This window comes from Globicephala melas, chromosome 2 (assembly GCF_963455315.2).
Source record: "Globicephala melas chromosome 2, mGloMel1.2, whole genome shotgun sequence".
NCBI lineage: Eukaryota > Metazoa > Chordata > Mammalia > Artiodactyla > Delphinidae > Globicephala > Globicephala melas.
This window is the reverse complement of record NC_083315.2, coordinates 60,167,189-60,180,834: the sequence shown is the minus strand read 5'-3', so window position 1 is coordinate 60,180,834 and position 13,646 is coordinate 60,167,189. Positions and strand designations below refer to the sequence as shown.

General features: G+C 48.1%; 1 protein-coding gene across 1 annotated transcript; it reads left to right on the top strand.

Moving 5' to 3' along the window:
- The first annotated feature begins 6,810 nt into the window (after positions 1-6,810).
- CYP1A2 (cytochrome P450 family 1 subfamily A member 2) lies at positions 6,811-11,782 on the top strand. Its single transcript, XM_030875295.2, has 6 exons — positions 6,811-7,641; positions 8,226-8,346; positions 8,818-8,907; positions 9,184-9,307; positions 10,464-10,550; positions 11,485-11,782. Exons 1-6 carry the CDS (start codon positions 6,811-6,813, stop codon positions 11,780-11,782), a joined length of 1,551 nt encoding a protein of 516 aa, XP_030731155.1.
- The last annotated feature ends 1,864 nt before the right edge of the window (positions 11,783-13,646 follow it).

The following is a 13,646-nucleotide window of genomic DNA, read 5'->3' as shown; positions in this document are numbered from 1 at the left end:
CTTATATAATAGATTGTGAGACACACACCCGCCCCAGCTTTAATTATTTGCCTGTGCTTCCCACAGCACCTGTGTCCACCATGGTCCTTCCTCTCTGCCAGGTCTGGGCACAGAGATGAATGGGACTCAGCCTCTGTCTTCGAGGGACCCACAGTCTGATTTAGGGCTTAGTTTAGATGATGATTCAGCCCCAAACTACAGCTCTTTGTGGCTAGATCCACAAGAGAGGTGAGAATGGAATGATGAGGGGCACAGAGGAGGACTTGCCCCACAGAAGCAGGGAAAAGGCTGCCATTTACTGTGTTCTGACCACTGGCCAGGCTGGTGAATGTGCACTAGATAAACTTGTTGAGTGACCCTCACCCTAACCGTAGCCACACCCTGCCTCTCCCTGGGCTCCCCCCGGATAGTCAACTCTCAATGTGCCTTCTCTCATGATAGCTTCCTGATTTGCCCTCTCCCCTGCCCCGTGCCCACTGAACTGCTTTTTCCCCGTATTCTGGCTCTGGGGAAAATTACTTAACATCTTTAGGCTTTCATTTCATCAACTGTAAAATGAGGCCAATAATAGTACCCATCTCATAGTGCTGCTATGAAGCTCACAGAGACGGCCAGTGTTAAACATACAGCACAGATCTTGGGGCAGAGTGGGTACTCAATAAATTTCAACTGTAAGGATTATTACTTGTCATTTCTATAAAACCAATGCAGGAAAATGCTGAAAGCAGTCTTCACGAAACTCTTAACACAGGCTAGCACTCTCACTTGTGAACGCTAATTGATTCAACAAATCTTTTTCTAAATACATGCTGTGTGTCAGTCCCCATGCTAGAGACTAGAAATCTGAAGAAAAGCAGAGGTTGCCTTGACCTTCAAGGATCTCACAGTCCATGGGGGAAACAGCATGATGGGGGCTGTCGAGGAGGGCAGTTTGGGGCCTGTGGGATCTCAGAGGAGGGGCTCAGACCCAGCCAGCATGGTGACAGCTGAGCAGCGTATAACATGATGAGCAGGAGCTGGCCAGGGAACACAGGATGGGGTGCAGGTTTCCAGTAAAGGGATCAATATATGGAGAAAGACAATGGAGGCGGGGCAAGTGGGATGTGGTGGCAACAAGGCCAGGGAGGTTAAGCAAGAGCTGCCGCGGAAGCCTTTGGGTGCCAAGCAAAGGAGTTCAGTTTTTATCTTGAAATCTATGGGGAACATTGAGGGGTTTTAAAAAGGGAAGTAGTCAACAGACACTCAAGGATGGCTGAAATCTAAAGATTAAAAACAATCCAATGGGGGCTTCCCTGGTGGCGCAGTGGTTGAGAGTCCACCTGCTGATGCAGGGGACACGGGTTCGTGCCCTGGTCTGGGAAGATCCCACATGCCGCGGAGCGGCTGGGCCCGTGAGCCATGGCCGCTGAGCCTGTGCGTCCGGAGCCTGTGCTCCGCAACGGGAGAGGCCACAACAGTGAGAAGCCCACGTACCGCAAAAAAAAAAAAAAAAAAAAAAAAATGTTTGAAACAGTAAATTTTATGTTTTATATTTTACCACAATTTTTAAAAGTGAAAGAAAATTCATAGAACTGCATAACACAAAGAGTTCATCTTAATGTAAACTATGGACTTTAGTTGATAATATTGTATTAATATTCATTCACCAATTGTAATAAATGTATCACACTAATGCAAGATGTTAATAACAGGGGAAACTGATTGGGGGAGGAGGCATATGGGAGCTCTCTGTACTTTCATTCCATTTTTCTGTAAACCTAAAACTTCTATAAAAATGAAATCTATTAAATTTTTAAAGTTCCATGCCAAAAAAAGTACACAGCATGATTTAATTTACATGAAAAACAAAAACTAACAAAACTAATTTATGCTATTAGAAGTTGGGGTCATTGTTATCCTTAGGGGAGTGCGAGGGGTTTCTAGGGTGCCGGTAACATTCTGTCTTTTGATCTGAGGACTGATTACAAGACTTTTGTTAAATCTGTAAAAAATTCATTGAGCTGTACAGATTATCTGCACTTTTCTATATGTATCTTGTAATTTAATAAAAAGTTTTAAGAAAATATTTAAAATAAAAAGATAAATCATCTCTTGTGCAGAAGTCCAAATAATTTACACAGAGACTGTCCTCAAGGAGGGGAGAAGAACTCTCCATTTGTTGGTGTGGGCTGTGTACCTGACTCCCTTCCAAAGAGCACAGTACAGAAAGGGGAAAAGAGTAATGTTCCCATGGAGAAACCTGAAAAACACTACTGCAGTCAGCTGACCAACATCAACATCAACCTTCCTGTCAAGTTGATAGTATGTACCCTTGATATGATATGATGAAAATAGCACTTTACTCCTGTGGTCTTCCTACCAATAACCCATAACCCCAGTCTTACCATGAGAAACACATCAGGCAAATCACAATAGTGGGACATTCTACAAAATACCTGACCAGTTCTCCTGAAAAAAGAGTCTGAGAAATGTCTCAACCAAGGGGAACCTAAAGAGATATGGTGACTCAATGTAATGTGGTGTCCTCCTTGTTGGGACCCTGGAACAAGAAAGGACAAAGGACGTTAGGCAAAAACTAAGAAAATCTGAATAAAGTATGACTTTAGATAATTAGAGAGAGAGAGAGACAGAGAGGGAGAGAGAAAGGAAAAGACAGGAGGGAAGAGAGACAGAGAGAAATAGTCAGTTTTCTACAAAACCTACTCTAACTTCAAACCTTGACCTTTTTTATAGAGTGAGCTGAACCCAGTGAAGGTACAGAGAGAAAACATCTTTCCTTTCCTCTCAGCCACAGTCTTCAGACAGATTTGTCAGATTCCCCAGCCTTGCCCTTTGTTTTTTGTTTGTTTGGTTTTTTAAGTATTTTAGAAATTTATTTATTTATTTTTGGCTGCGCTTTGAGTCTTCGTTGCTGCGCGCGGGCTTTCTCTAGTTGCAGCGAGCAGGGGCTACTTTTCGTTATGGTGTGCGGGCTACTCATTGCGGTGGCTTCACTTGTTGCAGAGCACGGCCTCTAGGCACACGGGCTTCAGTAGTTGTGGCACATGGGCTTCAGTAGCTGGCTCGCGGGCTGTAGAGCGCAGGCTCAGTAGTTGTGGTGCACGGGCTTAGTTGCTCCACGGCAGGTGGGATCTTCTCGGACCAGGGCTCGAACCCATGTCCCCTGCATTGGCAGGTGGATTCTTAACCACTGTGCCACCAGGGAAGAGTTCCAGGAACCAATCTCTTTTTATTTGGCTGGTGCTGTTTATCTTGCCTCTTAGCTCCGAATGCCCTTGTATGTAGCAGACATTCCACTGCCAGCTTTTCATCGAGTACCTTTGAGCCCCATTGTGTCCTCCACATCACACAGTTCCTAACATAGCTGCTGGGCTCTTGGCTGCCCTCTTGCACACCCCTCAGCTAGTTCCCGCAGGGTACCCCCTATAGCCCGTCATTGCGGGGTTTCTCACCCCTCTGTAGCCAGGTCTTATCCATGCAGTTCAAGTCCAGTTCCCTTCAGCATGTCCACTGGCCCTTCGGAGACTCACATCCTAGTAAGGCACCCAACTTGGGCTGTGCAGGCTGCCCTCTGCTGCCCCTGCCATGACAGGCTACTCTGCTCTGCCTCCATATGTCCACACATTTCCCCCAGATCCAGGGACACGTGTCAAGCAGGTGCACATAGTGGTCTGGAGCACAATCTTCTGAAGGTTTGAGCCCAACTCTAACACATTGCTATGTGACCTACAACAAATTACATAACTTTTTGTGCCTCCGTTACCCCTCATATTGTAATATGAGAATAGTATTAATTTCCATCCCATAGGATTACTGAGAATGTTTTTTTGTTAATAGATATAAAGCTCTTATAACAACGCCGGCCCATAAGCATAGGGCGTTGTAAAGTTTGTGATAAATATACGAATGCCACAGTCTCCCTCACCATGGTCCAACCCATCTGGACTCACAGCTGGGGAGTTCCCTTCCTGCAGCTATCCCACTCTTAAGGTTTGGGTCTCCTGGAGCTCCTTCACTTGGCTTTGTGAGATGAGGGAGGAGAGAAGCACCATGGGACTCCTTACCAAACAACAGCCAGCCCTCCACTTCAAAGCTCCCTTTCATACAACGGACACCCACGTACCTTCACGTAGGTTCTTAGATAGCTGACATCTGTCATATCTACTCTCTCTCTCTCCTCTCTATAGAGATACGCAGATAGATGTACATTTTTTTAAACAGAACCATTTAAAAGTAAGTTGCAGAAATCATGATACTTCACCCCCTAAGCACTACAGCATTCATCTCCTAGGAACATTAATCTCCTAAGAATATTTCCTGAAATATTCTCCCACATAATCATGATGCTAGGCTCATATCGAGAAAAATTAACATTAATCCCATAATATCATCTAATCTCCAGTCCTTGTTTATGTAGCTTCAGTTGTCCCAAAAATGTCTTTTTTAGCTTTAAAAAAAGTTTTTTAAATCCAGGGCCCAATCAACGTTCACACATTTTTTTTTTTTTTTTTTTTTCGGTACGCGGGCCTCTCACTGCCGTGGCCTCTCCCGTTGCGGAGCATAGGCTCCCGATGCGCAGCCTCGCGCAGGCTCAGTGGCCATGGCTCACGGGCCTAGCCGCTCCGCGGCATGTGGGATCCTCCCGGACCGGGGCACGAACCCGTGTCCCCTGCATCGGCAGGCGGACTCTCAATCACTGCACCACCAGGGAAGCCCCAACGTTCACACATTTTTAGCATTTGGTGGTGTCTTTAGTCTCTTTGCTCTAGGAAAGGCCCTTGTCTTTTTTTCTTTCTTTCTTTCTTAATGACATTGACCACTTTGAAGATTCCAAGCCAGTTGCTATGCCCCCACAACATGAATTTTCTTCATTCACTTTTACCATCTCTCACCAAGAGGGAGGAGGCTGAGGGGGCCTCTCTTTACAATATAGGATCCTCATCATTTCTTGTTTTCAGATTAAGGACCAGGGCTGAAATTCAGAGGTGGTCAGAACATACCTATTTCTTATCTGGTTTCACAGGTGGTTGGAGGGGTATTACAGGGCACCTTTCTGGAGAGGAACAGTGAGTCTCCCCCGCTGATCAGCCTGGACTGAGTGCCCCCAGGCAGGGTCCCTCCTCGTGGGTGCAATGGGAAAGTAGGTTGGACTAGCCCAGAGAACTTTCACTCCCAGCACCCTGCCTTGCCCTTGAGAGAAATAAGCATTACCTCCAGACTCTGGACCCTGAAAGGAGCTGGACATTCCTCCCCAGGGACATAGTACCTATCCCCAGAAGAGCTGCCCCTGGGCCCTGGGAGGTAGGTGGAGCTGAGGGATCATGGCCCAAGGCCAAGAGCTGATCCTTTCAACTTTTTTTGGTGACTTTGATATCAGGTGACCAGGACAGCAAGGCCAACCTGATTGGGGTGGTAGTTATGAAAGGCCACTCACCCGGAGCCAGAAGCTCTGTATCAGCTTCCACAATCCTGCTGATCTCAAGCACCTGCCTCTACAGGTACCTTTCCTGGGCTCATTTCTTAGCCCTTGGGATTCCCCATCAAAAATCCTGGGAACCAGTGGAGATGGAGGGATGGGGGGAACACTGGGTTAGGTGTAGGAGGTCTGAGTTCTGGTTTGTTTTTTTTTTTTTTTTTTGGCTGCATTGGGTCTTCATTGCTGCACGTGGGCTTTCTCTAGTTGCGGCGAGCGGGGCCTTCTCTTATTGCGGAGCACAGACTCTAAGCACTCGGGCTTCAGTAGTTGCATGTGGGCTCAGTAGTTATGGCTCACGAGCTCTAGAGCGCAGTCTCAGTAGCTGTGGCGCATGGGCTTAGTTGCTCTGCGGCATGTGAGATCTTTCTGGACCAGGGCTCAAACCCGTGTCCCCTGAAATGGCAGGTGGATTCTTAACCACTGTGCCACCAGGGAAGTCCTGAGTTCTAGTTCTTGCTGCCCAGCTCCAGACTTTGGTTTCCCCATTTTTAAATGAGAAGCTTGGACTGGGCCACCTCTAAGGACCCTTAGTGTGACTGGATTGAAGAGGTGGGTAGGGCTCCCCACCTGGCATGAGGGCAGCCCTGGCCCTGGCTGCAGCCCAACCTCAGCCTTCCAGACTGTGAGAGGATGGGGCAGGGGGTTGGACTTCCCTGGTGGTCCAGTGGTTAGGACTCCACGCCTCCACTGCAGGGGGCACAGGTTTGATCACTGGTTTGGGAACTAAGATTCCCACATGCTGTGCCGCACAGCCAAAAAAAAAAAAAAAAAAAGACTCTGAGAGAATGGGGACTTGTCCTTGGAGGAGGTGTCCTGGTTGGTCTTGATAAAGAATGCCCTGGGGAAGGGGGCATCAGAAGCCATTTGCATCAGCCCTGGGACCTTGATCCCATCAGTGTTGCTAGCGGGGAGCAGCTCCCTGTTCCGAGGGTATGAGGAGGTATCAGCAGGAAGGGTCCCCGCGGTACAATGCCCAGCATACACCCTGCACTGGGGTCCACAAGAGTGCTCCGTTTTGAAGTGATCACTCCAGCCTCAGAATTGGTAACAGGTGATGGGCAGAGGGGATGGCCAGGGCTGGGATTTCAGACGCTCAAGTTGGGAATCTCAGGGCTCTTTTCCAGCGCTCAGATTCTGTGATACACCATGGGTGAGCTCCTGGGATGAACAATCCATGTAATTTAGTGAATGCAACTTAGTCTTTCCGGTGTCCAGCTGGGAGCCCAGCACAGAACATGTACAAGTGTTTATTGACTGAGTAAGTGAATGAATGAGTGGCTCTATCTCGTCCCTCAGTCTGGCTCCTCCGTTCTCTTCCCCTGTAGTTGGTACAAATGGCATTGTCCCAGGCCACTCCCTTCTCAGCCACAGAGCTTCTCCTGGCCTCTGCCACCTTCTGCTTGGTATTCTGGGTGGTCAGGGCCTGGCAGCCTCGGGTCCCTAAAGGCCTGAAGAGTCCACCAGGGCCCTGGAGCTGGCCCCTGATCGGGCACGTGCTGACCTTGGGGAAGAGCCCACACTTGGCCCTGTCACGGCTGAGCCAGCGCTATGGAGACGTGCTGCAGATCCGCATTGGCTGCACACCCGTGCTGGTGCTCAGCGGCCTGGACACCATCCGGCAGGCCCTGGTGCGGCAGGGTGATGATTTCAAGGGCCGGCCTGACCTCTACAGCTTCACCTTAGTCGGTGATGGCCAGAGTATGACCTTCAACCCAGACTCTGGACCAGTGTGGGCTGCCCGGCGACGCCTGGCCCAGAATGCTCTCAACTCCTTCTCCGTTGCCTCAGACCCGGCTTCCTCATCCTCCTGCTACCTGGAGATGCATGTGCACAAGGAGGCTGAGGCCCTCATCAGCAAGTTCCAGGAGCTGATGGCAGGACCTGGGCGCTTTGACCCCTATGACCACGTGGTGGTGTCCGTGGCCAAGGTCATTGGTGCCATGTGCTTCGGGCAGCACTTCCCCCAGAGCAGTGAGCAGATGGTCAGCCTTGTGACGAACACCCATGATTTCGTGGAGACTGCCTCCTCCGGGAGCCCCGTGGACTTCTTCCCCATCCTTAAATACCTGCCCAACCCTGCTCTGCAAAAGTACAAGAGCTTCAACCAGAGGTTCCTGCAGTTCCTGCGGAAAATAGTCCAGGAGTGCTATCAGGACTTTGACAAGGTAAGCCCAGGGTACGGGAAGTGTGAGGGCACCCAAGAGTCTGTGTGTGGCCCCTCTTACCCAGCTCCAAGGTACCCACACACCTGGTATGCAGCCAAGGCCTAGGAAGGCTCTGGGACATCTCAGATCACCTGAGTGACCTGGAGCCAAGCCCTCTCCCTCTCTGGCCTCAGTTTCTTCATGCCTATAGCCTCCCTCTCAGGGCTGCTCAAAGCCCCAGAGAGATAAGGTCATGAATGGGGCCCTGGCAGAGCCCTGTAATGTGGGGTGCTGTTATCATGAGAAGGCTTTTGTTCTGCTGGAAACTGAACCCAGACAGAGACTAATTCCCAGCTCGGGTGTCACCTTACTTCCCTGTACTCACCCCAACCTCCCTCTCTGAAATTGGACCCCTGGGGTTATTGGGCGGAAAAGTCAATGGGGCATGAAATGATACTTTAAGTCCTACCTTGGGCTGCTACCAGCTCCTGTCGTGAGCTCAACCCACTGCCCAGAGGCCAGCTGGCAGTGCCAGATGGGATGGGGCAAGGTCCAGACTTCCACCCCAGAAGTGCTGGGGTGCTCCTAAGCTTGTGCCCCCTCAGAACAGAGTCCAGGACATCGTAGGTGCCCTGTTCAAGCACTACGAGGATAACTCCAGAGCTAGTGGGGGCCTCATGCTCCAGAAGAAGACTGTCAACCTTGTCAACGACATCTTTGGAGCCGGTAGGAGCCAGACCCCTGCCCCTCCATCCCTCAGTGCCTGCTGTTCACACACAGCCTTGCCCAGCCCCGGGGTCCATCAGATAACTCACCAACTACATGTCAGATGATGCAGGACACAGAGACCAGGCCCAGGCTCAAGGTTTGAGCCCAGGCTGTACCACCAACTCCCAGTGAAAACTCAGCCAAGTCCCTCTCCTCCTCTGGGCCTCAGTTTCCCCAACTAAACAATAAAGGCTTCTCTGGACTGTAAGTCTAGGCCCTTGTAATTCCAGCAACTAATCATGAAAGCAGTGACTCAAGTTTGTGCTGAGGTGACTCCACCTCTGCCCTTAGAAAATTCAGGGTGAGGGGGTTTGGGGGAAAAGGAGGCAGAGAAAGACAATGTTTGCTACATACATGGTGGGTGCTTGGTAAATGCTGCCTTCTTGTTCCTGTCTTCCTTTCTTCCTCACCTTGCCCCATGCTGCCCAGGGTTTGATCCGATCACAACAGCCATCTCCTGGAGCCTTCTGTACCTTGTGACAAATCCTGAGATACAGAGGAAGATCCAGGAGGAGCTGGGTATGTAGTGTCCCCTAACCCTCTGGTGGAGAGAAGCCTTGGGGTCCCAGGTCATCTGTTCAATCTACATATAGCTGTTATGTATCTACTAAGTACAAGCCCTGGGCATACAATGGTGCCCACCCTTGCCTAGAGGATACTGGGGGGGTCAGTGGGTCTCAGACCTGTAAACAGACATAGTACCACATAGAGTGACACCTGGTGTGATTGGGGATGCAGATGCCATGGAGCAGTCAGGACAACCCCTAAGCCTTGTCCGTCCTCTGTGTTCTGCAGACACAGTGATTGGCAGGGAGCGGCGGCCCCGGCTCTCTGACAGATCCCAGCTGCCTTATTTGGAGGCCTTCATCCTGGAGACCTTCCGACACTCCTCCTTCGTCCCCTTCACCATCCCCCACAGGTGAGGCCTGCCTATTCTGCCCTCCCACCTCTGAAATCATTGCCATGTTTTCTCCCCAGCTTCTCAGCCCTGGCCCTGGTCAGACCTCAGCATCTCCTTCCTGGCCATGACACCAGATTCCTCACAGACCTTGGCCTCTACTCTGCCCCCATCCAGTCCAAACATGATCAAAGTACCCGGCTCTCAGGAGAAAAACCACACTTCTGACCTCAGCTCTCATTCAGCTCTGCTCACATTCCCTCCCTACAGGTACTCTCAACCCCGCCAGGCTGGCCTCACCATCCCTTACAAGCATGAACCAGCCAGCCTCCAATTTTGCTTATGTTGGACCTTCTGCTTGGAAGGTCTACAGTCTTCTCTGGCTACCAGAATCCTATCCTACCTTATCCTGACACAAACTTCCTCTCCCTTAGAAGACTTTCTTGATTCATCCAGCTGGCATAACTTCATTCTGATATTTTGTAGGACTTACAGCCATTGGTCCTTGATTAGGTCCTGGGATTTTAACAATGCCAAGAGAGTTAGTGAACACTTACTTCAGCCCATATTTTGGTCTAGTTATGCCCAGAGGAAGAGGCCTGATGCCTCAGCCAAGCTGGGGACTCCCCAGGACTGGCCCAGACTGCCTGTTTCTTGGCTCCAGAGAATGGCCAAGGGCACAGCTGGGTACAGAGAAAAGTTTAGTAAACTTTGTTGAAGAACAGGATCTGAGAAAGGGGAAGAATAATTTCAACCCTTCCTTGCCCCTGCTATTCCCTCCTAGTGTATGGTATAGAAACCATGGTGGACAGGCTATTGGAGTGGGGTGAAGGAGCAAGAACCTCTGCGGGGGGGGGGGGGGTATAAATCAGGAGTTTGGGATTAATATATACACAACTACTATATATAAAATAGATAAACAACAAAAACCTACTGTATAGCAAAGGGAACTATATTCGATATCTTGTAATAACCTATAATGGAAAAAACCTGAAAAAGAATATATAGGTATATATATGGCTGAATCACTTTGCTGTACATCTGAAACTAACACAACATTGTAAATTAACTATAGTCAACTTTTTTTTTAATTGTTAAAAAGAAAAAAAACAACCTCCCAGAGACACATCCCAGTTTTCCAGCCCATGAGCCTGACAGAGCCCTCTTCCCTCCTTAGCACAATAAGGGACACAACACTGAATGGCTTCTACATCCCCAAGGAACGCTGTGTCTTCATAAACCAGTGGCAGGTCAATCATGACCCGTGAGTACATATCCCCCACTGAAAAATGTGTGAAGTTCAGCAGTCAGGAAGGCTGTTTGTCCCCCTAGGAACTGGTTATACAATAAGGGAATGGTGCCTCGATGGCTCTGCAGCCTGCTCTAAGGGACAAAATTTAGGTCCATGTTTCTCAAACTTTAGTGCATTGACCAGGAAGTTGGTTTTAGATTTCGGTGCCCAGTCCCCCGAGATTCCTCTTCGGTAGGTAAGGTGGAGTATCTCAGGTGATTCTGATGTGAATGGCTTAGGGACCTCTTTGGAAAATCTCACTTTATAGGTAGGAGGATCATATAATTTACCATCCAAACTAGGGCACTTCTGCATGTGAAAAAGGATGCTGTAAATAATTACTCCAAAACAATAAGCATAAACCAGGATGGACGGTTGATTCTCCTTGTATATTGAGTAGGATAGAGATGGACATGTGTTCCTTCTTTTAATTTCTTTTAGTTAAAGTATTATTTCTTTAAAATAAAAAATTAATATTAGGGCTTCCCTGGTGCCACAGTAGTTGAGAGTCCGCCTGCTGATGCAGGGGACACGGGCTCGTGTCCTGGTCCGGGAAGATCCCACATGCCGCGGAGCGGCTGGGCCCGTGAGCCATGGCCGCTGAGCCTGCGCGTCCGGAGCCTGTGCTCCGCAATGGGAGAGGCCACAACAGCGAGAGGCCCGCGTACAGCAAAAATAATAATAATAATAAATAAATAAATAAATAATGTTAAAAAGCACTATTTTCAAGGCTGGTGATTTTAGAGAGAGCTATGTAAAAGAAATAAACATCAAAATACAGTTTGGCCCCTTTCCCCACTCTCCTTTCATTGCGCTAGATCCACTCTAACACAGATGTCCCCCGCCCAGGCCTTTCCCAAAGAGCCTCCCCAGCCCAGAGATACCACTTCCTCTGTTCATCTCGCAGGAAGCTGTGGGAGGACCCATCTGAGTTCCGGCCGGAGAGATTCCTCACTGCCCATGATACCACCATCAGCAAGACCTTGAGTGAGAAAATAATGCTCTTCGGCATGGGCAAGCGCCGGTGCATAGGGGAGGTCCTGGCCAAGTGGGAGATCTTCCTCTTCCTGGCCATCTTGCTTCAGCAGCTGGAGTTCAGTGTGCCACCAGGTGTGAAAGTGGACCTAACCCCTACCTACGGGCTGACCATGAAGCCTGCCCCCTGCGAGCATATCCAGGCACGGCTGCGCTTCCCCATCAAGTGAAGAAGTTACCAGCATTCTGAGGCAGAGGGAAGGGTGGAGGTCACTGAGGAAACTTTGTTTCTTTTCTTTTCTTTTTTTTTAACTAACAGCTTTATAGATATAATTCATAGACCATATAATTCACCTCCTTAAAGTATACGATCCAATGGCTTTTAGTATATCACAGAGTTGTGCTATCACACCACAATCAATCTTAGGACCTTCTCATCACCCAGTAAAGAAACCCATACCCCTCAGCAGTCACTCCCCATCTCCCCCTAACCCACCTTCCCTACCCCGCTAGCGTTAGAAAACTACTAATCTACTTTCTGTGTGTACAGATTTGCCTACTCTGGGCATTTCATATAAATGCAATTATACAATAAATGGTCTTTTGTGACTGGCTTCTTCACTTAGCATGATGTTTTCAAAGTTCATCCATGTTGTAGTATGTGTCAGTAAGCCCTGTTTTCTTGAGTCCTGAGACTAGGCTCAGTTCACTATTCTTACTTCTTTCCTGTATGATTCACGTCTTGGAACACTTGAAGGGAACAGAGAGGAAGGGACCCAGCCTTGTAGGCCAAACGCAGATGGGTGAAGGGGGATCCCTCATGCCCTATCCTCAAAAGGTAGAGAACATCTGACCTCGCACAATGTTCTGATTTGTTCATCCATAGCTAGGGGAAGTAAGCCCCCCAGAAGTGCTTGGGTTACCTGCAAAAAGCGCAGGTCCCATCAAAAGGGGACTATCAAAAGAGTGAAAAGAGGGCTTCCCTGGTGGCACAGTGGTTGACAGTCCACCTGCCAATGCAGGGGACACGGGTTCGTGCCCCGGTCCGGGAAGATCCCACATGCCGTGTTGTGGCTGGGCCCGTGAGCCATGGCCGCTGAGCCTGCGCGTCCGGAGCCTGTGCTCCGCGGCGGGAGAGGCCACAACAGTGAGAGGCCCGCATACCGAAAAAAAGAAAAAAAAAAGAGTGAAAAGATAAGCCACAGAATGGGAGAAAATATTTGCAATTCACATATCTGTAAAGGATTAATATCCAAAATATATAAGGAACTCCTACAAATCAACAACAAAAAAAACAAACAACCCAATTTTTAAAATGGGCAAAAAAGTGGTGATCATTTTGTAATGTATAGAAATATCGAATCACTATGTTGGGCATCAGGAACTAACATAGTTTTGTAGGTCAGTTATACTTCAAAAAAACAAACAAACAAACTCATAGAAAAAGAGATTAGATTTGTGGTTACCAGAGGTAGGGGGAGGGCAGGGGAATTTGAATGAAGGTGGTCAAAAGGTACAAATTTCCAGTAATAAGATAAATAAATAAGTACTAAGAATGTAATATACAATGTGATTAATATAATTAACACTGCTCTACATTATATATGAAAGTTGTTAAGAGAGTAAATCCTAAAAGTTCTCATCACAAGAAAACTTTTTTCTATTTCTTTAATTTTTTTGTATCTATACAAGATGATAGATGTTCACTAAACTTACTGTGATAATCATTTCATGATGTTTGTAAGTCAAATCATTATGCTGTACACCTTAAACTTATATCATGCTGTATGTCAATCATATCTCAACAAAACTAAAAGGAAAAAAGACAAACAGAAATGGGCAAAAGACTTGGATAAACAGTTCTCTAAAGAAGATATGCAAATGGACAAGTACATGAAAAAACACTCAACATTATTAGTTATTAGGGACATGCAAATCAAAAACACGATGAGGTACCATTTCACACCTACTAGAATGGCTACAATAAAAATTAAAAACTAGGGACTTCCCTGGTGGCGCAGAGGTTAAGAATCTGCCTGCCAATGCAGGAGACATGGGCTCGAGCCCTGGTCCAAGAAGATCCCACGTGCCGCG